We start from the raw sequence: 27,972 nt of genomic DNA, 5'->3' as shown, positions 1-27,972 counted from the left end.
TCCTCCCGGAGCTTCCCCCCGCACCTTCCCGGAGGGCGGCCCAGCATCTGGGACACCAGCGGGTTCTCCCGCTCGGGCCGCGCCTGAAACGCGCACTCAGGCCCGCTGCTTCCTCGCTCTCCACCGGAGAGCGTTTTGGGGGGCGGTGCCCGAAGTTCTGCGCCCCACCCGCCCGAACAGATCGCGGCTGCTCCGTGATGCATTTCTGCAGGATTTTTCTTACAATGCCCTTATTTTACCTTTTCATTAGAGAAATATGCAAATATATTTAAAAGCAGAAAACGCTAGCACAGACCCAAAGTGCTCATCAGCCAACTTCAGTAATGAGCCCTGGCAAAGCACCGGAGTACTGTTTGTATAGTTAGTGGTTTTAAGACATTCAAGGTGTGTGGAAAGGCATAAAATTTTTTAAAAACTTAAATCCTCTCAGATGTAGCAATGTAGACGTTTTTATGAATTTATATGTTTTTACAAATGTAAAAGGCTGATAGGCTGGTTAGGGCTGGCACTTTTGATCTCTAGTTTTCAAGGCTGATTATTGTCTGGCTAGGTCTTATTTTCAGGTAGTTGACTTGCAGGATGTGCAGATTCTGTTTACAAAGTGGGTTGTGTACACACCAGGGTGTATGCAAAATGGTCCATCAGGATATGGGAAGAAACAGAAACTGCCATTGTCTTTCTTCTCATCTCTTAAATTTCTTGCATATTTTAAAACAGGCAGGCGAGGGGTGGCTGAGGCAGGACGATCCCCATGAGATGGAGGCCAGCCTGGGCTCCACAGTGAGTTCAAGGCCATTCTGGACTGCATAGTGAGATCCTGCCTCAAAAAAAAAAGAGTAAAAACTAAAAGTCTTCGTCTTCTCCCAAGTCACTCAGTCCCTGGCTCAGAAGTCCGGGATTTTGATGCAGCAACCCAGGCACTGTCTACGGATTCGAGCTGGCGGCGCATACAGGCTTGGAGGGGTACTGTACTCGAGTCTTAAAAAACAAATTAAGTAAAAATAAAACAAAATAAGCAACACCCTGTTTAACTCAGCATTTCCATTTCACCCTGGAATCCACACCCCCTTCCTTTTTTCCCCACCTGAATATTTATTCAAAATCTATTTGGGACCAGGGTACAGCTCATGCATGAGGCCCGGGGTCCACCCCCAGCACTGCAAAAAGCCAAAGACCTCACACATGCAGGCACGCACACACACAACCTACGTGGAGAGCTTAGAATTCTGTGGGAAAACAGAAATAATGACCTGGGGATGTGGTTTTACATGACTGTAATCCCAGCCCTCAGGAGGCTGAGGCAGGAGGATCGCCACCACGCTTCAGGAATCTTCAAAATGTTTAACTTAGTCAACTAAAAACAAGTAACACCAGCGGTTTAGCTAAAGAAAACACTCATCCACAGACTAGCTAGTGCCTGCCATCTAATTCTTTCCTTTTTGCACTTCACTATTTATTCGATGTTTAAGTTCTTACACTAAGTTTTCATAAGCTGGCGAAAACTGACAAAATATTTCTCCCACAGAACTGTAACTAGTTTCCCAGGCAGCATAAATATAGGATTGAACTAACATTAATACACACAATCGCTGGGGACATAGCTCAGCGGCTCAAGTGCCCGCCTGGCAAGCGCAAGGTCTTGAGTTTGATTCCCGGTACCAAAATAAAATAAAATAAATAATACACACGATCATTTTATTAATTGCAAAATAAAATGAATTATGAATTATCGAGTATCCAAACATTAAGTTAAACAGCTCAAAAAAACATAGAAAATATTAGTTGTTTACTCAGTTCATTAGCAGAAACCCACTTGTTTTGTAAGAGGCTAGAGAAAGAAGGGGAAAAATCACACTTCAGCAAAAATAAGTTGGTAAACAACTTCCTATAAAAGTAGAAAAAAATTAAAAGAATTTCAGAAATTTTATGGTTAAGAATTGTTTGGTTTTGGGTTTTTTTGCTTGTTTGTTTTTGGATACAGGGTCTCACTATGCAGTTCACACCAGCCTTGAACTCACTATGTAGCCTGGGCTGGCTTCAAACTCATGGTAATCCTCCTGCCTCAGCCTCCCAAGTGCTGGGATTACAGCTGTGCGCTGCCACCCTGGGCAAGAACTGTTTCAACTACAATATAATGTTTTGTTTTGTTTTGTTTTTTTGTACTGGGACTGGAACTCAGGTCTTTGCACTTGCCAGTCAAGCGCTTTGCCGTTGAGCTGTATCCCTGGCCTAAAATGTTTAAAAACTACTAAATTAGAGGCCACCTTCCACACGTTCTGTACAAGACAAAGAACATTTTACTAAAAATACTAAACAGTCCTCTCCTCCCATTCTTTTGTCAGGCCTCCCCTGATGCAGACATCAGACGAACTGTAAGGCTCTGTCTGGACATTAACGACATGACTCTAACTGGGCGTGGTGGTACACATGCAGTCCCAGCACTCGGGAGGCTGAGGCAGGAGGATCATGAGTTCGAGACCAGCCTGGGCTGCATTGTGAGTTCAAGACCAGCTTCAACTCCATGGTGAGACCCTGTCTCTAAAATCACACAAACAAAAAGATGTGCTCCCATAAGAACAGATTCTCAAAACAGAGGTTTCTCCTAAAGTACAGAACAAGCCTTACAGAAGGACATTACATCGTCACCGTAAGACTTGGTAATCATTTAAAGGACACAGTGGTTAGGCAAACCTGCTGTGCACATTGTGAACGTGGGAGATGGAAACACAGAGTGATGAACGGCTCAGGCCCCCGTGTCTGCAGTGACGGAGGTAACCTTTCTTTGTCCTTTACAGAAAATTATAAAAAAGTAAAGAAGGCAAAAGGAAGGAGCGCCTCCGGGCGGACCCCGGAGTTACAGCCCTAGCACCTTGGTTCTGTACGACCCCCAAACTACACAAGCATGGCGCTGTCTTGGCGCCTGATCTTCCTAGTTTATGTATTTATTGGAAAGTTCCCGGGAAGGGAATGGGGGAAAGACGTAACTGGACAACCCAGGACCTCAGGAAACTCCGCTGGTGCCCCGACAGGCGCCTCCGGGAGCTGAGCAGCAGGCAGCTCATGCTGGGTGAGCGACAGCCCGAAGCAAGGTTCCTCCCGGCGCCCTCGGGCCGGGCGCTGCCCTTCGTGTGCCCGTGCAAGCTTCTGCAGACTCTCCACTGAGCCAACACGGCGGCCAGTGTGTGCGGCACACGGGGTGCCCCTCCGACCCCTCAGGCAGCGGCACCAGGCACCCGGCTTTGCTGAACGCGACCGTCATTTCCGCACCCACAGGGGCGCTTGAAATCTGCACTTCAAGGCGCTGCTTCTCCAGATGCGGAAGTCGCTGCTGCGGAAAGCACAGCGCTGCTTCGGCCTCCTCCGTTCTGCACCGGGAGTGCTGCCAACCCCGGCTTCCCCCCAGACGTGAGGGTCGCCAGCCTCGACCCACAGGCCGGAGTCCCACAGGCCCCGCCACCCGCCACGGCCGCAGAGCTGGACCACGCGCAGCAAGGCACGGCGCCCTTGGGCCCGGCCCTGGCAAGAGCTGCGGGTTACAGGTCAGTGGGTTAGAGCAGTGGGGGTGGGGCAGAGGCCCAGAACAATCCAGAACCGGGGCAGAGGGACCGGGTCCCCCTCAGTGCCTCCGCGCGAAGCCCTGGGGCTGAGTGCGGTGGTGGCGGTGGTGGCAGCTGCTGGCCAGGAGGCAGCGGCAGTTTTCGAGGGGTAGCAGGGTCACCAGGTCACCAAGGCCCCATCTAATTTCTAATCTGAGTTTACCAAACCCATTTCCGCTAGCAGGAGTTCTCCTTTGTTACGGAAATACCCCACAGGCAAGCTACGCCTTTTCTATTTGTGCAAAACACAGTGCTTTATACTCTATAAAAGCAGTCATACTCGATTTTCACAGCAAGCGTCTCCTCAGGGCCTCCGGGAGGAGGCTGGGCCGCAGGGGACTCGCGCCGTGCGAGACCGACTCCCACTGCCCGCTCGCAGGTCTGCACGCCCTCCCGAGACGCGGTTGCCGCGCACCCACCGGGGCCGGGTTGCAGGCAGGTTGCAGGCAGCACGACTGGCGAAGCCCTTTCTGCAGAAGCAGCTGGAAGAGGAAGGGCGATCCACACAGAGGGAGCAGCATAGCGAGGCCTCGGCAGGACACCATGCGGCGGCCACACACACACACACACACACACACACGCACGCACGCACGCACGCACGCACGCACGCACGCCCCGGAAGCTGGTGAGAGTGCGCTGGACCAGTCACAGCACCCTCGCTGACCCTGCCCGGCTCGGCTCCCCGGGTCAGCCCCCGACGCTGCTCCGGGGTCGGGGCCAGCCTGGCCTTTGCAGCCCAGCACCAGTCCGGGTCACACCTGCTCGCGTCCTGGGTGGGTGCTCCGCAGGCCCCTGGGCCACTGCGTGTGGACCACGGCCCCACGGCCTGGCCGGCCTGGGGAGGCGGTGCGTGGGCCCCAAGCGCAGACAGATTCCCAGGAGCAGCGAGCACAGGACGCCTCGCCGAGCCCCGCTCAGAGGTCAGGCTGGGGCCTTTCCCACCTGCAGCCCCTCGGCCCAACCTCACGCGGAGAAGCAGCGCGACGGCCGTGAGGACGCCCCGGCCTTCGGCAGAGGAACACAGTGCTCAGCAAAACTGAGACGACGTTACAAAATACAGACCCCAGTTGTTACATCCGTCACTGTATTCCCACCATGTAGCGGAGGCCTGCCACAAGCAAGGGCTGCAGGACTGCAGGCCTGGAACCCCAGCACGCTGGGAGACTGGGGCGCGAGGGCCCAAGCGTGAGCCCAGGCGGGGCCACTTAGTGACTTAGTGAGAGCCGTCTTAAAATGCAAGAATAAAACAGGCCTGGGGCTCAGCGCAAAGGCCGTGGGTTCCATTCCCAGCATCGCAAAGATCTGAAGTAAAACAGGAGTGTTTGTCCACTGAATGGCGGGGAAGTGGTCCACGGACGGACGGGGCGGGGGTGGCCCACACAGAGGCACCACGGATCCTGGCACCTAGCACGCCCGGAAGATGAAACTTAACCACCACAGAGCTAGGGGCTGGGGATCTAGCTCAGTCGCACAGCGCCTGCCTGGTGAGCGCCAGGTCCTGAGTTTGATTCCTGGTACCAGGAAAAAAACAAAAAAAACAACCTCAGAGCTAAGTCAGGAGAAATTAACTGAAAATACGGAAACCTCAACTTAGAAAAACTGGCCCTCTGTGTCGAGAAAGAAAAGGTTAACTGCCCAGCCCAGAAGGCAAGGCGAGAAAAAGACTGCAAAACACACATTTAGAATAACAAATAATTCGTCAGCATCACCAAACAGTCTTCATTTTCCCAAAAACTCATGCAGCGGGCACATTCTTCAGGTAAGGTAACCTGCGCTGTACCTAGAAGGTAACTCCAGGAGACCTCCCACATCTCCACCTCCAAGGGCCACCACCATTTAGACAAGGAAGGGAAGCGCGGGGTACCGCACGGAGTCACTGAACATTCATTCCAATGCAGGGCACGCAAGTCTGATGTGGGTAACGGGACCGCACTCCCCAGAACAGCGAGCCGAAGATAACCCTTTCCTTTAAAGAGTTACAAGCCTCACAGAAAGCAGACAGCAAGGGCCTCTAACAGCCAGCGTAGGCAGATTGTTGAATGAGTGATATTTTCAGAAGTTCACCCTCGTAGTCAAAACCGATTCATCACCCATTGTTAACTGGAGCAGAATGTAATTAATTATGGTAGCTTGACTACTTCACGTTAATTCCACTAAAAAAAAAAATCATTATAAAAAATCATTATGGATAGAGGTTATTACATGAAACACTGCTAAAGTAAAAACAGTAATGACTAAGGCTAAGAATTCAATTCACGTTTAAAACACCTCATTGGAAAATTTGAAATATAAATACAGGTAGGAAAAATAGCATAATGAATTCCCAAGTTCCCACTGCCCAGCTTAACAATTACCAACTCTCGGCCGCTCTCTCACAGCTGCGTTCCCGCTCCAGCCAGCCCCGGGCCTCAGTCACTCGCACACTCATCTCAGCAATCACTTCTCATGGTTTCATACTTCACTTTGCATCTATCAAAGAGATGGGCTTCTTCTAAAATGTAACCACATACTACTGTCACACCTCTAAGTAACTGTAGAAAACCTTAAGATCATCAAATACCCAATTGCCCTATTTTGCCAATTGCCTCTTATTTTTTTTAACCTGCTCAAAACAAGTCCATAGTGGAGCGGGTGTGTGTTCCCTTCACTCAGCTCCCTCCGCTCTCTGCACGCTGGTGGCTGGAGAAAACGGGCTCCTGTATCCTGTGGTTTTCCAGTCGGCCTTGGGGTAGCGTCGCTGTTGTCCTCTGCATGTCCAGTAAAGTGCAAGGCGCGTGTGCAGGCTCGGCCAGGTTCCCATCTGACGGGCAGAAGGACCGAATCTGACGACACGTGACCCTTGGGAGTCGGCAGCCACTGCGGTGAATACCGTCTGGATCCAGCCACCACTGGGGCGAGCAGTGATTCCCTAATGCTTTGTTTTGGACTTCTTAGCTACAGTATGCCTTTAAAAGTGTATTCCAGGGCCGGGATATAGCTCAGCAGCAAGCATAAGGTCCTGAGTTCAATTCCCAGTATCCAAAAAAAGGAAGTACATCCCAGTAGTAACTATGAACTAGGAAAGCCTATACAGTGAGTCTCAATCCTCTGCAAAGGTATTTTACTGATGCTGAAGTTATTTGGGGTGCTTCCTGGAATTTTCTGACAAACCTCCACTGTGGTGGTTCTCTGGGTTCTCCTTATGTATCTCCTACCCCCGGAATTAACCAGTCAGCCAAGAATCTGATTCCTTTTATGAAAATGGCATTCAAAACTGGGCATGGCGGCACATGACTAAGGCTGAGGCAGGAGGATTGCTGCAAGTTCGAGGCTAGCCTGGGCTACATAATGAGCTTAAGGCCAGCCTTAAGGCCAGGTCTGCATAGCAAGACCCTATCAAAAGGGAAAAAAAAAAAAAAGGCATTTAGAGACCACAACTGGGGCACTAAATTTGAACTTCATTTGAATTAGTCCAAAGCTAAGACGGTAAGTTAAGCAGAAGCCTTCCACTATTCGTTCTGATATATTTGTGTGGCTCCACAGATACAAATTTTTAAACCTAGGGCTCTCATTTTTTAAAAAAGTACTTAACACATTAATGGTAAAAGACGGCATCATAATTTTATCAGTGACTTCCAAGAAACCTTCAACACCAAAATTCCGCTTAGAAATTTATCTTATTATTAGGTTTGGGACTTCCACATAGAATTGTCTCAAATAATGAACCACCTAGAACCTAAACGTCCAGACAGTAAGCGGTTAATGAAAAAAATGCACAGTATTTACAGGCAGTACTTCTATTACTAACAACGTAGCTATAATGCCAATGTACTGTCAAATGGAAACGCTGGGCTGTAGGTGTGTATTTTTAGGACGTATCAGTTGTAGTCAAAAGTCTCACGGACTCGTCTCCGAATTCTGTCAGTGCGAACTAAGTCATCCCGTGTCCCCGCTGCCGGCTGAGGGTTTGGCGTCTGTGGCCACGGGACAGACCAGACTCCTCTCTCCGCCTCCCAGTTCCCAAAACGTTAGTTCTCATTATGGGCTCTTTGCCTCGCCTTGTCACCGGAGGGCTGCTTCTTCCTTTAGACGGACGCCAGGGACCAGCAGAAGCTACTCGGTGCTTCACCCAGCCCTCTCACTGCGCCTAGCGCCCTGCTGCTCTTTGTGGGGAGGAAGAGACACTGTGAAGAGCATGTCAATTACAAAATGCACCCATTTCTATGAAGTTTATACATACAAATACATACAGACGACACACTAACAAAGCACTATAGAATAAAAGGGCTTAATATGTACGCATCCTGGTACTATAAAGACCTAGATCCAGAAACGATAACCCAAAAATGAAAGTGGCCGTAAACGGGGAAAGTGAATCCAATGGGAGCGGGTGCTGGGTCACTGCTGGGCTGGGTGGGTGGTCTGCTGCGTGGCTGATTCGTCGGTTGAGTGGTTAGGTGGCTGGCTGGCTGGGTGAGCGGATGGGTGGGTGGTTGGCTGATTCGCTGGTAGAGTGGTTGGTGGGTGGGTAGGTGGCTGGCTGGTTGGGTGGGTGGGAGGTTTAAACACAGTCTTGCTATCTTACCCAGGCTGGTCTCGACGTCCTGGGCTCAGGAGATCCTCCCACCTCAGCCTCCTGAGTAGCTAGGATTATGAGTGAGCCACTGCATTACCTGGTTTGGAAGTTGTTTTTAATCAAGAATATAAAATGCTGAAAACAAAGCTATATACTCTGTGGAGCAACTGTTTCTTAGCAGTCAAAAAATTTTTTTCCCTAAAATCTCTTACAACACGAGTGATTTCTCCAAATACGACCTGCCCCTGGCAGAAATTCTGACACTACGTCCACCTTGCTCTCTTGTTTCCGGAGACGGTGAACCTTTAAAGACAGGAAACAACTATCTCGTTGGTACCTGGGAGCACGGGCTGTCCAGGTTACACCGCATTCGCTGCACCGACGCCTGCGATTAGAAACGCTGAAATTAAAGGCCTTTTCAAACACTGCCCCCGCAAGGGCGCCCCAGCTGGCAAGCACACCCGTCCCGCCTTTGGAGGAAGAATAACCACTACAGACTACAGCAAGCGAGGCAGCCTGAGCGCGGCCTCACTCCACTCGGACAGGTCTTCAGTTCTCACCAGTGTGTGACTATGACAGAAACCAAGTACCCAGAGCCCGGAGTGCTGAAGGCACCTCAAAACCAAGACTGAACACACAAATCTCTCTTGCTTAAGTAAGTCCTACCCCAAACTGCACGACACCGCCTGACACCATGGAGAATATTAAGTCGAGAAACTATTTAATTTGTTTTGCAGTACCGGGCATTAAACCCAGGGCCTCCGTGCCAAGCTACGTGCCCGGCCCTTTTCATTTTTATTTTTTATTTTGAGACAGGGTCTCACTAAGTTGCCCAGGTTGGACTTGAACTTGCAACCCTCCTGCCTCAGCGTCCGAGTGCTGGCATTCTGAGCATGTGCCGCCACGCCCAGCCCCACACCCAGCTTTCTAACAGGTAAGTGAATTTTGGAAAGTGCGCCCAAGTAAAATTTCAAACAGAATTTAAGCAGTTAAAAATGAATTTGTGTCTGAATTAATGAAAAATGATGATTTCATGGATAACTAAGCATATTAATTTTGATGGTCCTAGACTAACAAAATACAGTAACAGTAGATGTATATTTACATATTTAAAAGCTATTACCCATTTATGATAATTTCAATTTAAAAAACAAAGAGACTCCATGGCAGATGACTCCACGCAAGGAAGTATTCCGGGCTTTTCTAGGTAACACGAAAATGTCAATTCTCTACTTGTGATAAATCTGACAAAAGAGGAAAATGTTGGCTCTAAATTTTAAAATATGCTTAAGATTAAACCAGGAATTCAAAACAAATGGGGTACTTAGTATCCAAACCCTTGAACAATACATAAAAATAAAACCACAAGTTTCCAATACGACTCAGCTCTTCCTCTAAGACAAGCAGTGCGTGTAGGTTAGTAGTGAAAAGCGGTGGTGGAGATATCAGAGTGTTTTTGGAAGTCCTCACCGTATGTAAATACAATGTAACTGACCGGGAATTTTCTTTAGATTCCAAACTAAAATAACTGTACTTGTGTAGGAAGAGACGACCCTCTTTCGCTTAACAGTTTCTTTCATTTAGTAAAGAAAAGCTGCCTTGCAGAGAGAAGCTTCCCGTGCTAGTCGTCAGAGTTCAAGGAGCATAGAACCTTCAAGCCGATTTCAAGTCTATTTATTAATGCATTTCAAGTTTCAAAAAACCTTACATCTTTGCACAATACTTTATTTTTTGCAATTTTTAGTAAAAATTTCCAAAGTGAACAAAAAAGATACTGTATAAAACACAGTGGACATTAAATTGACAGTAGTATTAGATCGCATTTGTCTTGATCTTTTCATTTTTACCACATCTTGATTTGCAGTGGAAAGAGTTCAGTGCACGTATCTTTTCAGAAAACATTTAACTTAAGACTCAAAATAAAATAAGGCAGTGTACACCTGCCGAAACCCTACCACAGGATAACATTACAAGCAAAAAATGTACATGTTCCAAAGTCTACCACGCTCAAGAAGTTACTAAGAACTCTCGCAGAATAAAAGTCACCATTGTAGAAAGGCAAACCCACTTCCAACCTTTGCACAGTCCAAAAACAAAGGCATTGAAATGATTTAAAAGCAATTTCTTACATTTCTATCTATTTGCTTGTTTAGAATTATTTATAATCTATCTGGGGATTCATGTACAAAATTTGTCTCTAAATCATGTACAAAAAGCTGTGTTTTGAAAAAGTCACCACATACTGTACAAGTTTACAAGGAGGAGGTCCCATTATTTCTCTAGCATTTTTGGCCTTGCTGGCTTGCGTCACATTATGAGAATGATTGTGTAAACCTTATACTCTTACGAAAAAAGGAAAAAAATCCAAAACACAGAAATCATTTCAACTTCCCCTAAATCTGCCTCCTATGCGAAGCCAGGAAAATCATACTGTTTACTTCTAATGTAAGTAATGTAGCTGGAAAACAGAAGCAATAAATATGTCACAAGCTTAAAATGTTCTGTAATGCCCCCTTCCGTTTCCTGCATAGCACATAAACCTGTTAATATTTTGCTTTCTCTTTCTTTAAAAAAGCCAATTATTTACATCTGCTTAAAAAATAAACTTGGAATGGGACATTGTGCTGTTTCACCTTCACTGTGGTTAAAATATTTAAGGGCAAAAATGTCAGACGCCTAGCTACAACCTGAACGGCTGGCTGAGCACGCCACGCATCCTTAGTGGTTTCCAATGATCAGTGACGGAGTGCTGAAAAAACTGCAAATACTTGGATAAAGACACAGCTTTTCTATTCCACATCAGACAAAACGCAGTGAGCATGTTTTAGATATGTGGAAAACACAAGTGACCTACAAATAAAAAGAACCACCTACTGACGTAATTCCTACCAAAACATGAGTCAAACTTCACCTGTCAATTCAAACAATGGAACTGGATCGGAGGGCGTAAACCATGGAAGCAGAACTCCGACGTTTGCACGGAGAGCCAGGGAGGACGCTGCCCACGCCGCCTGCGTGGCGTCGGCCTCACACACAACAGACGCCGGATGAAGGGCAATGACCTAAGAACCAACTGTCATTAGAAGAAGGTACATTGATTCTCATCTCACAACCGCCTGCGTGAAGCGTTACAGAATCCTGGACCACTGACCACCACCGTTCTCTGTTATCCTGAGTATGTCAATTAAACAGTAATTTTTCATTAAGAGCGGAGAAATCTTATAATACAAAGAAACATCCCTATTGCAATTTCTGTTTACCATTGCACACAGAAGTACAGTGCACGTAAGAGATACATGTCTGCACAGAACAAGGTATGTACACTGGCAAGCGAAGTCTCCGGTGCTCAGGTGGCTGAGCCTCCACGCCTTGACTGGCAGTTGAAAAAAATATATATATTTCAATTTTGATAAAAGTTCATCCAGAGCCAAGTTTGACTGCAAGTGAAGAAAATGCAGCAACGCAGAACAGGGAGCACAGGGCACGAACAGTACTCTAAGACTGCGTGCCACGGGTTAAAAATATCTGTCCGTAAGAAAGCTGGGCTCCTTCCCACCCCACCCCCGACCGGGATCTGCAGGCTTTAGATTTCAGCCATCCCGCCTGGTCTGAGCGCGCGCTCTCTCTTGCCGTTTCTGCCTTCAGCTACACTTGCGAGGGTTCGATCTGGAGATGGTGACTGAGCAGGTTTCTCTTTGGAGTGAAGTTTCCCACTGTAGGCACTAGAAGAACCAAGGCAAAGCCGCAGTCAGCGTCTCATGTGTCCCATCTGGTAGCTCTCCCGGGGCCGCTGGCGCTGGGGCTGCTGCATGGGCTGTGGCGGTCTCCTCCTCTTTAAAGTGCCTGCCATCAAAACAGAAGCGAACTGTTCATACCCGCGCTGGTTCTTCTGGTGGTACCGGGAGACTGAACTCAAGGTCTTCACCCTGAGCTAGCCACATCTCCAGCCACTTTTCATTTTATTTTGAGACGGGCCTCACTAAATTGCTAATATGCCCAGTCTGGGCTCATGTTTGCAATTCTCCTGCCTCAGCCTCCCAGAGGCCTGGGATTCTAGTCATGTGCCACCATGCCCCATCCACTGTGAACTTTGTAATCTTTAAAAGCAAAGCTGCTCTTTCAAGAAGGATTACAGATCAGCAATGTCCAACACAGACACATAGTTTAAAATTTTCTGGTAACTGTTCAGTGTGGTGGCTCATGCCTGTAATCCCAGCACTCAGGAGGCTGAGGCAGGAGGATCACCATGAGTTTGAGGCCAGCCAGGGCTACACAGTAAGTTCAAGAGCAGCTTGAACTACACAGTGAGACCTGTGTCCAAAAAAAAAATTCTGGTACCCCCCAAAAATATAAAAGAAACAAGTGAAATAATTTTAGTATTTATTTCATTTAACCCAATATAGTCAAAATATTACCAATGTCAGTATGTGCTCAATGCTAAAATTACTACTGAAGTATTTCACTTTCACAGCAAGTCTTCAAAGCTTGGCGCACATTTATATTAACAACGCATCCCAGCTGAGCCCAGCCCCGCGGCAGCCACAGGGTGGGACAGATACGTCCAGATGAGCACCAGACACTGCTAGCTCAGCACCTGTGGTGAGGACGCGTCAGGACCAGGCCTGGGGGACGGTGCTGCGCTGCCCAGGTGCCTGCTCGTGTGACAGGACAGCACGGGCTGCCATGGGGGAGACAGGGGGCTCCACACACAGGCTTAGCTCCTCTGCCAGTGTCCAACAGACGATAGCTAGTCTTTAAAGGCACTCTCCCTTTAAAATGAAATCACTACACAAGTACACACTGGAGACCAAACTTGGTCAAGGTGTCCAAAAAGTATCCTGTGGCCCTTGGAAATCCCTTTAAAGTAACGTAAGTTCCAGAACACTGATACTGTCAATTTAGGAAAAGCAGTATCAAAACCAAATATCCTCTGATGCTCCATAAAATACTGTGCCTGGCGGGGCCTCTGGGCTCTCCGGCCTCCGACCAGACGCAGGCCAGGGAGCAAGGGAGGGAAGGAGGAGCGCGCGGACCGAGCTACTTTACGCAGGGCCGGCAGGAGGCCGCAGCAAGCCCTCTGCAAAGCGGGAGGGACGGGCCATTCAGGCCCCACTGCCTTGGGGGCGGGAGGCCTGAATAATCCCTGTCTCCTCCCCTGCACCCCTCAAGGACCCAAGTAAAAGCAAGAGGGCCTCTGCCTAAGGCTGTACCTTCCCGAGAGGTAAGTGGGGGACACGCTGAGGAGCTGTTTCCAGGCTGCGGCAGACACCCCAGGCGCCCAGCAGACAGGGTCTGCATCCTCCACTTCTCCGCCTGGGGAACCAACCCACCCCGCCAGCAAGCATTAAAGAAGAACAGATGCACAACCATTAAACTCAGAGGCCCACCATTCACCACAATGAGAACAAGGGCAGATTAGACTAGGAAACAAAAACATGAACACAAAAAAACAAGCAAAAACCAAAGTTTCTAGTTCAGTGTTTTTGGACACTGAGGATCAGCACTGAACTGGCAGTCATTTGCTGAAGTCGACCCATGAAAAGCCCTAAGCATCAGCTAAGTCCTTCACATCCGGTGACTCCTCAATACAGGGGAAGGGCTACAGAATCAGTCACTGAGGCCCTGCGGACGGTCCCACCCGCCAAGGCCGGGGCTTCCTTACCTGGAAGTGGTTTAGGAGGCGGCAGCTTTGGGTTGCTGCTGGGCGTGTGCACGCTGCACACCTTGATGAAGCCGGCCATCAGCATGATCAGGGCGATCCCCATGAGCAGCACGGCCCACCAGTTTGCCTGTGGATGAACAGAGCCTGCTGCTGAGTCGTTCGGGGAGGAAATACGCGACAGAGGAGGCGGCGTCGCTCGTGAAGAGCGTCTGCGGGCTTGAGTGTGCGCACAGTGCGCAGGCGCCTACTGACTGCCTGAGCACAAACCAGTCTCACGGAGACACGAAGTCACGCGTGACCTCACCTCGCAGACGCGAGCCGTTCGCCTTCCCCATCTCTTCCTACCTGCCACGCTTGTCTCTCTCTCACACACACACACACACACACACACACACACACGTACAAAACGAGGCCCGGTGCGTATGGCCCCGTGTGCTCCCACATTAAGTAGTTTCTGCTTTGACTATTTCCTCTGTGCTTTGTTTCTCATGCTTACTGACTGTGTGTTGTTTTTATTCCCCATGGTTTAGAAGGTACGTAACTCACTTTAAATTCCACTCGTGGGCAGACTGTGAAAATGCTCTTTAACCTGTATTATTTTCTCAATGTAAGTTAAGACTGGACCTCCCCGGCCCCGTTTTCCTGGTTTGGGGCAGAGTCTTGCTATCCAGCTCAGGCAAGCCGTGCGTGCACTCCTGTGCAGGTCAAGGGTCCCTCTGCCCCGAGCCCCTGGAAGAAGCCTGTCTCTTCAGAGCCCTCCCTTCCTTCTCGGCTGCTTACTTTCTGCGGGGAGGAGGGGGCCGGGAGGGGAGACCAGGGTCTGGGCCTGCAGGTGAGCAAGCGCCTCCCCACCGCGCAGGACCTCCGGCCCCTTCTCCACCTGCGTCAATAGGGACTGAGCCCAGACGTCAGTAATTATTCTTATATATTGCAACACTTTATTTTTCTTATACATTTTCATTAAGTCACCTATATGTTAAATGGCTTTTAACAGGAAAAATGGAAGGATATAAACGATGGCGTTTACTCGGTCTAAGAAGGAAGCAAAAATTTCACTTAAACCATATTAAATCAATTAGCCAAACAAAAAACTTCTGAAAATTACTATTTGTATAATCTCATTTATAGGAAAACTGCTCCTTCCATTCTTGATAAATTCCACTTTGCAACTGCAAATATTCAAGCCATTTTAGGGTAGCGTGTACTAATAAACATTGTGTAACTAAAACATATTTACAGCTTTAAAACTGAATTTTCACACTGGCTTAATATAGATTGTTATAACATACACAGTTACTGCTATTTTTGGCAAAACTCTCATTGGAAAAAACTTCTATGATGTGAAGTCTTAAAGCCATCAGCCTTCTGCCTCTGCCTACCCTGCGCAGCCAGCAGCGGGGACGCACAGACCGAGAACGTCTGTCTGGAACATCCCGAGTCCCTGCCCTGTGTGCATGACCCTCCCCGCGCTTACAAAGGCTTCAGGAGCAGCGCCGGCGTCTGGACAGCCGGACGGCCGGACTGAGCCGCTCCCCCTCAGCCCCAGCCCGCACGGCAGGCACCCAGCTCCCGGACAGCCGGAACACAGCTCAACCCCGGGAGCCGGGCACTGCGCTGCCCCTCAGCCCTGAGCCACAGCTCCAGGGGTTCAGGCACAGCCAGGAGAGCTGCTCGCCGGGCCTCGGCCGCCTGCTGTACCCTTCCACCCGGGAAGGTGCCCGCCTGCCTCTGACGCTCGCCGGGGACGCAGGGAGCCTGTGGACGGAACGGCCCTCCCTCCTCCCGCTGCGTTTCTCTACTGTCAGAGGCGACTGTGCGTCTTCTGGGCAGAAGGTCGCGGAGCAGTGGGCTCCTCTCGCTGCGTCCCAGCCGGCGACCCACGTCCCAGCCGGAGACCCACGCGGCTCACTCCCCCTCGGACTAGGACGGCATCTGCTGAACTGTCAGAGACTCCTCTCTTCTGTCCTCAGCAAGCCCTGTGCAGAGGCAGGGATCGAAGCCACGTGACCGTCCTGCTCTTCATCGCACGCCTTGGCTCACTCACACTGACTCCTGCGGAACGGGGGCTGCGGCGTCATGTTGAACACGACCTCCTTCCTGGAGCACCCCCTTCCCGGCTCAAACCCCAGGGTCACCCTGCTCTGCCTCACCCCGGCCCTGGACCCACAGTTCCCCTGAGCCCCGGGTCCTCTCCGCCCCGCCCGGCTACGCAGAGCCTCTCCTCCCGCTCGCAGCTGGCACCCCAGGCCGGCCTCGCCTCCACTGCGCGGGGCAGGGCCCTCGCTGCCGGGCCCGGGCACCCGCACAGACGCCCCCCCCGCACACCTCCCAACCTCGCCAGCCTCCGCCGCCCTGCCCTCGCTCTGCCCCACTGCAGCTGCGACCCCGGCATGGGGCCTTGGCTAGATGCCCAGAGAGCCTCGGGGCTCCCGCACGGGACTGCTCGAAGAGGGGCCAAGCAGACACCGGTGGCCCTCGGGAGGGGCCCATCGGGAGACACAGGCGTCTCCTCCAGCCGCTGCCCCCCTCTGGCTTCCCGGCCGCCCGGACGTGAGCGGCCCTCCTCCGCCCAGGCCCTCCTCCACGCTGCCGGCCGCGCGTGGACTGCGCCCGGACAAACCTCCCCCTTCCAGGGTGCTGTCAGGACGGCCTCAGCTCAGAGGCGGTGAGAGACGGCCACCTTGCCCGGCCACACCTAGTACCTTCAGGGATGAAGTGCTCAGGGAGGACAGTGCAGAAGGGAGAGGGGACCGATGGACGTTCCCTTCGAAAGCGACCATTTAGGCCTGGCGCGGCTCCCCGTGTCGCACGTACGGCTCAGGCCGGTTCTGCTCAGGCGAGTCCCACAGCCGCCCTCCCTTCCTCTGCACTGAGTCTGCAACCCGGGGCAGCGGCCTCGCGGTCGCCTCTGCTCGCCAGAGCCGCGGGGACCCACTGCCGCCCTCACGCACGGCCGGCGCCGCGTCCTCGCTGCTGCGGGCCTGACTTCCACACAAGCTTTCACACGGGAGCTTTCACGTGATCTATTTTAACTGCTGGCGAGCTCCCTGTATGGACCATGTGTGGACATGTGAACAGGGCTGAACCTGGACTGGAAAAAGCAGGTTTACACACTACTTTTTAAAAGCCGCTTCTTGTATTCTACTGAGACGGCCAGGCTTAGGCCGGAGTTTTAATTCAGAGTAAAATTTTCTTTCGTTTCCCATACAAAGGAGTACCGTGCCCTTCTCTCCGCGTAGTCCCGGATGGCACACCCTCTCCCTTACTAGGTGAGTCTTCCATGGACTCCGGCTTTGTTCTGTTTTGTTCACCGCACAGCACAGGCCAGCCGCCTGGCCAGCGGCACGCGGGACTCCCAGTCTGTCAGGACGGCGCAGAGCCGCGGTGCGCAGTGCAGGGAGCGCCCGGGCCGCGCCGCTCCGAAGCCTCGTGGCTCTGACAACCTCCGCCCGCCCCTCTGGGAGGGCGGCACCGCAGGCCACTCGGTGCGATCCCCGGGGCCTCGGGTGAGCGTGCCACTAAACCAGGCTGCTCACCTTCCCGGCGTACCCTACCCTCCAAGCGGCCGCTGTGCTGCCACTGCTGAGCACAGAGCAGACCGCGCGCCTTTATTAGAACTCCCCCTCAAAGGCTTCACCGAAGAGCTCCACAGGGCAACACTCATAGAGGAGCAGAAAAGCAAACCAGGAGCGAAGCCTGACACACCGCAAGGCACTCGCAAATACGTGCCGGGCTCCCTTCACTTGGCCCTCAGCGCCTACGCTTGCGGTGGTGCGGAGGCTTCCTAAGAGTCCACCGGAAATCTGCCGCGGGAAGAGCGGGGCCCAAAGTGCAAAGAAGGCTTACTTCCAAACAAGTGACTTGGTCAAACAGGAATAATCAAACTTTTTGAAAGAAAACAGCAAACAGAATTTTCTAGTTTGTAAATTCATGCTCCTCCGCTCTCCTCGCATCCCCTCCTCTCCACCCGACACTCTGGACCCGCTTTTGCCTTGAAGAGCTCAGCGAGGACGTTGCTTTCTCCGGGGGCTTCCTCGGGCTGGGCCTGCCGCAGGGCACTCGCCGAGCACGTGTGAGGCCCTGTGTCCACCCCTGGCACCACAGCAAAACAGAACACCACAGAATCAACAGGCCCTCCTCCCTTCTGTGAGAACAGCACCCAGAACCGTAAGTACGCTCCCACGTGCCTGCACTCTCTATCTGAAACGGGACTGCAAATCCCCTGACCTCCGTCCTGCTACCTCCAGCCCCGCACACACAGAAAAGCAGAACAAAACGAACTGTGAAACCAGCATTACGGGCCAGCGATTTTTCCAAATACCAACCTCGAACTAGCTAATGGTCCACCTGTTATCTCTAGTCTGCCTACCGCGGACACATAACGTGACCCAGATCTTACAGAAGTCTAAAAACATGTTTCTGACACTGCGGCGGCTGGTTTTTCAGCACCTACACAGCAGAAACGAAGAACAATGCAAGCAGCACGGCAGCAAGAGGAAAAGGGTGAAGCAAAGAAGCCTGGACTGCCCCGTGCTGCAAACCTTGCTGAAACGAATAAAGACCAAAAGGATCCGGTCCCAGCCCTGTGTGGCAGCACAGCGTTACAATCCCAGCTATTTGGGAGGCTGAGGCAGGAGTATCAAAAGTTCCAGGCCAATCTGGGCAATTTAGCAAGACTTTGTTTCAAAATAGTACTTTCTTTTAAAAGGCTGAGGATCTAGCTCATGGTAGAACACTTATTTGCCTAGCACGGGCAAGGTCCTGGGTTAGATCCCTAGTACTGGGAGTGGGAGGGTAGGGCAGACCTTGACCTAGTTCAGCTCAACAGATATTTACTAAAATATGGCATTTAAGCACTTGAAAACTTTTAGTTCCTAGTAGGACCTGGAACTCCAAATTTTTCTTCCAAATTTTTCCAGGTAACTACTTATGTCAGAAGCCCAAATCCTGAGACATTTTAGTGGCCATGATAGCAATGTTTCAAGAATTTAGGGAATGGAACAGGGCAGTGGATAGATAATACCAAGATAAATGAACACAATGGTGTATTTGTAAGTACGGTCAACCTTGACAGTTTTAGTTTTTAATGATGCCCTCTTTAAAAGAGAATTACCAGAGCGAGCTAAACTGCGCGTTTTATCTTTTACATACTATAAAATGGAGATCACACATCAACTAGTCTAATGAATACACGTATGTGTTTTATCTTAAAATACCACAGGCAGGCCTGCTAACACACGTCTGTAGTCCTGACACTCTGGGAGGCTGAGGGAGTGGGACAATCATGATTTGAGAACAGCTTGGGCAACGTAGCAAATTAGCAAGCCCCACTCTCAAAAGAAGAAGAAAAAAATAAGGACCAAAAAATCACAATTTGTCTACCTGTTAGTCTGAAACAAAGGAGAACTGGCACTTATTTAGCAAACATTTCATGCACGTCCGCTGTGCGCCAGGCGCGTCCCTGTCCCGGACACCAGGGTATGAAGGAGACCAGAGGCAGCAGGGCACAGAGAGCTCCCTTTCTGCGCCTCACAAGGCGCTCCAGGCCGGACTTCGAAAAGCCCTTCTCGCAGCCTTCGAAGCCCTGCAGCATCAGCAGTCCGCCCAGCACCAAGCAGCGGGCGACCAAACGTGGTTCCTCGCGCTGCGGCCCAGCCGTCAGCAGACAGCACCACCGAGGGGAACAGCCAGCTTCCAAGCTCACACGCACAAGGGTTCTTCCTGTCAGTATAAGCTGCCGTGAGAGAAGTCTGCGGTGCTCCTCCAGCGCGTGTACGCCGCACCCTCACCACGTGCCACGCCGTGACAACCCCGCGCCTCTGATGTGCTCGCAAAGCGCACGTGGCCGACTGCCAGACTTCCACCCTTACCCCGTCAGGACGACAGAGCCGGGTCTGGGTGGGGCCTGAGAACCTGCATTTCCCCAAGCTCACAGCAGACCGCACTGTGCGTCAGGGCACTTAGCCTCTGAGGTCCCTGCTCTCCACAGGCGTGGCCAGGACTTCCTGTTAAACCCAGACACACACTTCGGGTTTTCTGAGGCTCTGCTGCCTCTGTTGCAATCGCTCCCAGCGAGGAAGCAGCCACAGACAACGTGCAAATGCACGGTGTGGCCACACCCTCCTGAAGTGCTATCTGGGAGCACACTGAACTTCTCATCACTTTCAGAGCATGTTCTACAGATTTCTCAAAATATTTTGTTTCAGCCACCTACACACACTGACACTCTTCTCAGCTCCTGAGCCTCGGCAAAATGAACAGGGGCAGGGCCTGCCCCACGGCCAGGCTGCAAACCCCGCTCTGAGGGAGTGCTCTCACCTGGTTCATCAGAATTAGCTGGAGCCTTTAAGAGACCCAGAGGCGTCAGCTTCGCCCCAAGCAATCTGACGGATCAGCCCGGGTGAGTCCCACCCTCACGCTTCCCTAGCGCGGTCTGTGGGTCTTCAAGGTTTGCAAACCTTGCAAGAATAAAGCTTTCTGGGGCTGGGATCGCGAAGCTGAAGCAGATGTCCGTATCGCAGGACTCCCCCACCGCCCCCTACGGCTCCGAGAGGACCACGGTGTGTGGCACCTCCAACCCACACAGGGTCTTGTGTTCTGTGACGCACTCAGGAAACACTGCTCTAAATCTTTCTTTCAAAAACACTGCACACTAATACTTAAATTCATAACAGCAGCGCAAATGTAAGAAAAAATAAGTCAAAATGAGAAAATGGTGATTCTTATTAAAAAAAAAAAAAATCAGGCCAGGTGTGGTGGCGCAGGTCTGTAATCCCAGCCCTTGGGAGGCTGAGGCAGAAGGATCATTGTGAGTTCGAAGCCAGCCTGGGCTACAAAGTGAGCTCAAGGCCAGCCTGAACTACGTAGCAAGACCCTATCTCAAAAAGACCAAAAAATAAAATAATTAAAAAATCAAACTGCTGATAAATGGGAACAAATTTTTAAAACTCATAAGATAGCAAGTAGCAAAAGGCAGGCACACAATGATAAATCTAAAAAAAAAGGTAAAAAATGTTCTTCTGCAATGTGAAGCCTAACAGAAATGATGTAAAAAGTGAGAACACGTCAGCTATGGAAGAAACGCCCCCACTCCCACGGACGGAGCTGCTAACACTCCCCCATTCCCATGAAGAACTACCAGTGCCCCTCCCCACTTAGAGAACAGCAGCCAGGACCCAGGTCTCAAGAGATGAACTAGTGGATGCGGAACCTGAGGCAGCAGATGACTCCCGATCACGTCTCCGAGCCACGAACACCCGGTACTCAGCAAACACAAGCAGTATGTTCTGAAAAGACCTACACATGGTTGTCAAAAACAGCTTTCACAGACAAGAAAGTCGTGTTTCCATGGCAACAGCAGCAGTCAGCAGACCGCAGCGAGAAGCGCTGCAGTTACAGTCCGGCCTGCCCTACCCCGCAGGAGCAGAAAAGGTCCGTCCAAGGGACACAGAAGGCCACAGGCAGCACTGGGGTGCAAAGGCCGTTGAGCACCCCCGCTCAGCGCCTCACTCGCACCAGAGCAGCTCGACAGCCGCCGTGACCCACACAGTAACGCGGCCCTGGGGTGACGACAGCCACAAGCTACGAGTGCTACCAAGCAAGCCCTGCGAGCTCTGCGCACCAGGAAACGGGACCAAGCGGCCGTGTGTGACCTCGCTGCTTCTCCTGGCTCGGCCTGCACTTCAGGCTTTAGGGCACAGGCCACGTGGGCGAGCAGCACGTCCAGCCCAAAGACGCCGCGAAGCGTGTGCTGCCCCACATTCCCTCTGGGCCAACGCATCAACACCACAAGGCCCCAACCGTCAACTCAACTCGAGGGAAGGTTCACGTTGTAATTCACTGAGAGAAGTTCATTAAATTCACTAAGCAAAATGTGAAAAAGGTTTTATAATACTAAAAGACCAACTCTATTAAACATTTTTAAAGTGAGAACAAATGAGCTTTTAAAATTCTAATGAGGTGGATATAGTGACACATGCTACGTAATCCCAGCACTGTGGAGGCTGAGGCAGGAGGATTGCTGCAAATCTGAGTCCAGCCTGGGCTACAAAAGTGGGTCCAAGGCCAGCCTGGAATACATAATGAGACCCCATCTCAAAAATTAATACCATAAATAAATTTACTTACTTCTAAGTGACTCAATGAATTTAAATTAGAGACAATGAAGAAAAGTCAAAAAAATATCATGTTGAAGCCAAGCACAATGGTAATGCCTACAGTCCTGGCTACTTGGCAGGCTGAGGCAGTAGGATCCCTTGAGCCCAGGAGTTTGAGACCAACTCAAAAGCAAAAGTAAGCTGAGATTATAGGACACAGTAACTAAAACAACTAAAATATCTAAAGCAACATATCCTCAGTAGAACATAACTCTTAAGATCTTAAGAGATTTTCCCTGTATATATTGTCCTGTATATGAGTATGTCACATTTGAACTTACTCTTATCAAAATCCAAAAAGAAAGGAAAAAATTTAAAATGAGAACAACAATTGCATCTGAGTTCAAAAACAGAGAAGTGAAGAGCCAAGAAAGGCGAGCGGCTTGAAATCACAGAACCAGTGAGTGCCGGAAAGGCAGCTGAACCCTTGTGCAAGCCAGGCCTGGGCCCCGCCCGCTGCGCCGTGGGGGTAGAAGGCCCCGCTCTGCAGACGCCCCCTCAGCGCCTGCTGCACACCAACCACAGGGCATAAACACGAGGGACACGTCATGTTTTCATCAAGTACCCAAGGATTCGAAACCACACCCAACTCCGATTCCAACGGTCCTCCCCGATAGAGCGTCACCACGCATGCGCAGTCGCATGTTACTGTAACCGCGAGCTGTTCCCCATACAACGTAAGCACCCACGTAATGCTGAGGAGAGCACTACTGGAAGAGGACCCAAAGGGCTGACATCCCACACAAACACCCTCTTGTACTTTCAAGGTCTCCTTACTCCCAAGCGCGCGCGCGCGCACACACACGTACAATAAAAAAATCCAGGAAGCGGAGGGTATGTGATCGCTAAGTCAATTTCCAAAGCAGACTACATTCGGTTTAGGCAAGCACATTCCCAAACACATCACTTCCTGCAGAAACTTTAACGCAATCCCTTAGCACCCAGACACTAAGTGAGGTGAGACAGCTTTCTCAGTAATCTTGTCAGAAAATTCAACATTTTCACAATTTGGAGAGATATGTGCTTAGGCTGGGCGTGGCAGTGCACTCCTATAATCCCAGTTGAAGCAGGAGGATCGCCAGAAGTCCAAAGCCAGCCTTTGCTACAAAGTGAGTTCAAAGCCGGCCTGAACTGCACAGTAAAAGCCTGTCTCAAAAAAGGAAAGATTTAGCTCAGCAGCACAGCGCCTGCCTGGCAAGTGCAAGGTTGTGAGTTCGATTCCCGGTACCGGAAAGAAAACAAAAAAAAGGAAAGAAATAAATAAAAAAAGAGAGAGAAAGAAAGGAGAGGAGAGGAGGGGAGGGGAGGGGAGGGGAGAGGAAAGGAGAGAAAAGCGCGCTTAAAAATTAAGCCTGCAATGCCTACTATTCCATTTTTGGAGTGCCCACTAGAATGGAACACAATGAAATTTCTTCTCTTCAAATTCTTGTTCCTTGAATTTTTATAGGTAACATATATGAATTTCATGCAAAAACTCAAGAAATTGCAATCCAGCATATACGGGTTAGTTCCGGCGTCACGGACTAGTGCTGGATGCACAGCCGCAACGCGGACAGATCTGGGAAGGCGCGGTGTCTACCCCAGCCTTGCCAACATTTACAGTTATAGAAAAGACGAAAACCCAGAAATTGTATGACACACCAGACAAGAGCTTCAGAAAATCACCAATTTCTCTCTCATCAATCCTGTTGGGCAAAGTAGGACCCAGACTGGCTCTCCACCATGCTGAGACCAGGGAGAAGCGTGAGAAGCAAGCAGGACTTTCCAAAACAGCTTGAGGGAAAAGACGTGCGGAAATGTCCTTGTCACAGAGGCAAGAGGAAGTCACCGCTGCAGGGCAGAGCCCAGCTGAGGAGCAGAGAGGCGCTGCGACTCCCAGCACCTCCCAACAGAGCTACGAGGGACACAGGTGGGGAGACAGCACGTCAGAAGAAAATAAAAACCAGGGACATTTAAAATCTTTAAATAAGAGGGGCTGGGGATTTAGCTCAGCGGCAAAAGCGCCTGCCTGGCATGCGCAAGTTCGTGAGTTCGGTTCCCGGTACCGGAGAAAAACCAAAAAAAATAAAATAAAATAAAATCTTTAAATAAAGTAGGCTGGGGATATAGCTCTGCAACACAGGGCATGCCTGGCAAGCGCAAAGTCCTGAGTTCAATTCCCGGTATGAATGAATGAATGAATGAATGAATGAAAGAAGGAAAGAAAGAGCGAGAAAGAGAAAGAAAGAGCGAGAAAGAAGAGAGTAAGTATAAACAGGAAACATGATTTTCCCACAACATCAGTGACCCCTGGCTCAGGAAAATTAAGGTCCAACCATTTTGTTTTCTTTATAAATTAAACTATTCTTACTACAGTTCTTAAGAGGCAACATGTACGTGTATCAACCCTCCAAATGAACGTAATTGTTATGTACTCCAAACATGATTTAAAAAAACTTTAAAAATTCAATTAAAAAATGAAAACGACACTTACCACAATCCATTCGGCGATGTTCTCATAGAGCTGGGTGCTAAAAATCGCTTTTTTAAGTCTGGCTAGAGGGCCGTCAGCATCCACCAGTCGGCACCGCATGAAAACATCGCAGTAGCCTCTGAAATCGTTGCATGGAGATCCGGGCTGCAGGGTGATGGTGCGGCCGCCGAAGTGCCTGCTCCACTGCACAGACCCTGTGCTGGCACAGGTGGAGGGCTCCACTGCAAGAGAAGCATCAAGAGTGAGCCGAAGATCGGGTTTCCTGACGGGCCAGTCGGGGAAGATGAAGGGAAAGAAGAAACCGCCCCAAATCACCACCGATGAGCAGGCCTCCGCTAGCTCGGCAGGGAACACCGCAATCACTCGCCCTCAGCGTCACAGCGGAAGCAGACAACAGGAAGTCTGGACTGAGCGCCTGCAAAGGCCTTAAACCCTTCGGAATCTGGGCACAGAAGGAATGCTCTGTCCAGCGCATCACTTAAAAACACTGCAGGCACGGTACTGCTAGAGACAGAACACTGTGGTACCGTCCAACTTTCCTCAAAAAGACGGTGCAGCTAGAGACTATCTGCCCAAACTGTAGGTCAAAGTGCACCGCTTACAATTTGGAGAAAATGACAGTTTATGAAAGATTTCATACTGCTGTATTTACGAAGCCTTACTTTTCTTCATGCAGCAGACATGGCATAGCTCCTTATCGTCTTTGCCATCAGAACTGGCGCAGGTGCACTCCTCCAGGTCGTACTTCTCGCAGATGGAGCCTGCACATTGCTGTAACGAAAGAAACGGTACTTCATCCCCACGCAGCCAGACCTAGTACTCACAGAGGGGGACAGGCTTCCAATGTCAAAGTAAGTATGTGAAAATACAGCACAACAAACAGCGGGGAATGTGGCTCAGGGGTAGGGTGCTTGCCTGGCATGTGCACCACAGAACAAAACACATAGCTGAATTAAAACTTGATCATAAGCCAGGTATGGTGGTGCACGCCTGTAATCCCAGCACTTGGGAGGCTGAGGCAGGAGGATCACTTCGAGTTTGAGACCTGCCTCAGCTACAGAGAGAGCTCAAGGCCAGTCTGAGCTGCACAGCCAGACCGTCTCTCAAAAAGACCAAAAAAAGAACTGGACCCTATAAACACATATTTAAAAAGGCAATGGCAACAAGAAGAACTAAACTTGAACAGAAGTAGAGAAAGAGATTAGACGAGTGTCAGCTTTATGCTGGTTATTATGGCTGCTCTACAAGCAGAGAAAATGAGATTTTCTTGATGTGGACGAAAGCGACAGCCAGGAGGACTTCAAAGGCTTTACATTCGGAGAAAATGATCAGAAGAGTGCTTTTATTTAGGCAAACGAAACATTAATTTACGAAATGAAAAGCTGTACACGCGAAGTCACAAATGCCTAACCACACCGCTACGTCTCCCCGGCCTCCTGGAAAGATGAAAAGCACGTCGGCAGCTAAGTGAGCGCCCCCAGGCACCTGTGCCACTTAACACACCCCGGCTCTGCGGGGAACAGGCGGGGACGCTCCCGAAACGGAGGCCAGGGCTAGCTACCTTACGTAGCTGCACGTGTCCGGAGTTACTCTGAAAAAGCGGCTCTACGACATTAAAATGTAAGAGCACAGGGCCGCGCTCACCCCGTTGATGCACACTTGCGTGTGCCTGTTGCAGTCCGTGAAGTTGGGCTTCGGGTCAGACGCGGGGCACAGGGCCGTGACCCCATTGCAGACCCCCTCCCTTGCGCAGTCGGAGTCGTCCCGGCACTTCTCGGCCTTGGACTTGAACGAGCACTGTGCCGTGCAGCAGGGGCCTTGACTCGGGCTAGGAGAGAATTTGGTGATCAGAAAGTCAGTCACCAGGCATTTTCTAAATACTGACTTGGTCCTAATTTTTAAATCACTAACCTCATCTCAAATTATAAGCATGTTACTGGTATACAATTTTTTTGTTTTGTCTTTTTGAGACACGGTCTCGCTGTGCAGTTCAGGCTGGCCTTGAGCTCACTCTGTAGCCCAGGCTGGTCTCAAATGTGCAATGATCCTCCTGCCTCAGCCTCCCGAGTGCTGAGACTATAGGTGTGCGCACCGCGCCCAGCACAGCGTCCCTCCTCTAGCTGCCTTTCGTGGCAGGCAGTGTTTATTCACAATTACACTATGCATTAGGCAATTTAGCAGTTTTTCTAGTATTTTTATGCTAAAATCAAACTAGAATACATTTACAAACATGGTAATACTATATTCTTTTGCGTATAACCCACCACTACCGAAATAATTAGATAAGTGAACTGACGCTAAATCACAAAGTGCGCGTACTCCATAATTACCTAGTGCAAGTTAAGACTCTAAAAATACAGCAGATAATCGCATTTTTAAAGATGGAAACAAATTACATGTACTCTAATGAGCAGCCCTTTCAGGTCCTTTTACACGCAGCACACAAATCCTGGGGAGTTCCAACTGCCCACGACAGGGCGCTACAGGGCATCTCAGGAAAGTAAGTACAAGAGCACAGCAACAAGGGCAGACAGAGCCTCGGAAGCCCAGCAGCCCGCCCCAGCCCACGCCGCGGCCCGGCGGCCGGCCGGAGCTACCTGCACTGCTTGCCGGGCTTCAGCTTGCACTTCTTGCCCACGGGCTGGTTCGCGTCGAAGCAGCACTCGTCCTTGCACTGGTCGCTGTAGCCGCAGTCGCACTCCTCGCCCGGCTCCACCATCCCGTTGCCGCAGATGGGCTGGCCAGACTCTGCGGGAGCACACGAGGTGAGGTCAGCACGCCACACAAACTCTGTCCAGAGCTCACCAGCTCGTTAGAGCTTCGTTACCAAGGGAAAGGAGCACTGGTGCACGAGTAAGGGAAAGATGACAGAAAACGCGTGAAGTCTCTGACGCACACTTTCATCTCACAGAGTGACGCAGCTATTTGCTAGCAGCTTAAATATACAGAAAAGGTACTACTTAAGTGCAAAAATTACAAGAGATACCTATTTCATTAAAATTTAAGGAGCTATGGTTGTTCTTTACCTCTTGTAATACCTACAAAGCATGGGTTCTTTGTTCCACGACAGCCTGCAGTGCTGGGGTCACAGGATGTGCCACCATGCTCGGCTGTATGACCATTCTTAAAAGTCAACTTCAATCAGCAAGTTCACTATGGAAACCCAACTTATAAATAAAACTCCAATATAGAAGTACAGAGTACTGCTATACTGAAAACAACAGAGCCGGGCATGGTGGTGCATGCCTGTGATGCCCAAACTCAGGAGGCTGAGGCAGGAGGGTCACTGTGAGTTTGAGGCCAGCCTGGGCTATATAGTGAGTCTAAAGCCATCCTCAAGTATACAGTGAGACCCAATCTTGGAAAGGAAGGAAGGAAGGAAGGAAAGAAGGGAGTGAGGGAGTGTGGTGTGGTGGGGTGGGGTGGGGTGGGGTGGGATGGGGTGGAGAGAGAGAGATAAAGAGACAGTGAGGGAGAGGCAGAGACGGATAGGTAGCAGGGCGGGAAAAAGGAAAGGAAAAAGGAAAGGA

At 50.4% G+C, this 27,972-nt stretch overlaps 1 protein-coding gene across 1 annotated transcript in view; it reads right to left on the bottom strand.

Moving 5' to 3' along the window:
* Positions 1-9,808: 9,808 nt before the first annotated feature.
* Positions 9,809-27,972, bottom strand: part of Adam10 (ADAM metallopeptidase domain 10) — a gene marked incomplete at its 5' end in the record, with an annotated part of 74,595 nt that continues 56,431 nt past the window's right edge. The window contains 6 exon segments of the mRNA XM_013518929.1: positions 9,809-11,994; positions 13,814-13,940; positions 24,443-24,663; positions 25,105-25,213; positions 26,087-26,270; positions 27,040-27,190. Coding sequence (XP_013374383.1) covers positions 11,900-11,994; positions 13,814-13,940; positions 24,443-24,663; positions 25,105-25,213; positions 26,087-26,270; positions 27,040-27,190 — 887 coding nt within the window.

Source organism: Chinchilla lanigera, unplaced genomic scaffold, assembly GCF_000276665.1.
Source record: "Chinchilla lanigera isolate Chin_1 unplaced genomic scaffold, ChiLan1.0 scaffold00049, whole genome shotgun sequence".
In the NCBI taxonomy this organism is placed as follows: domain Eukaryota; kingdom Metazoa; phylum Chordata; class Mammalia; order Rodentia; family Chinchillidae; genus Chinchilla; species Chinchilla lanigera.
Note: the sequence above shows the minus strand (reverse complement) of the source record. Positions and strands in the feature narration are given on the sequence as shown.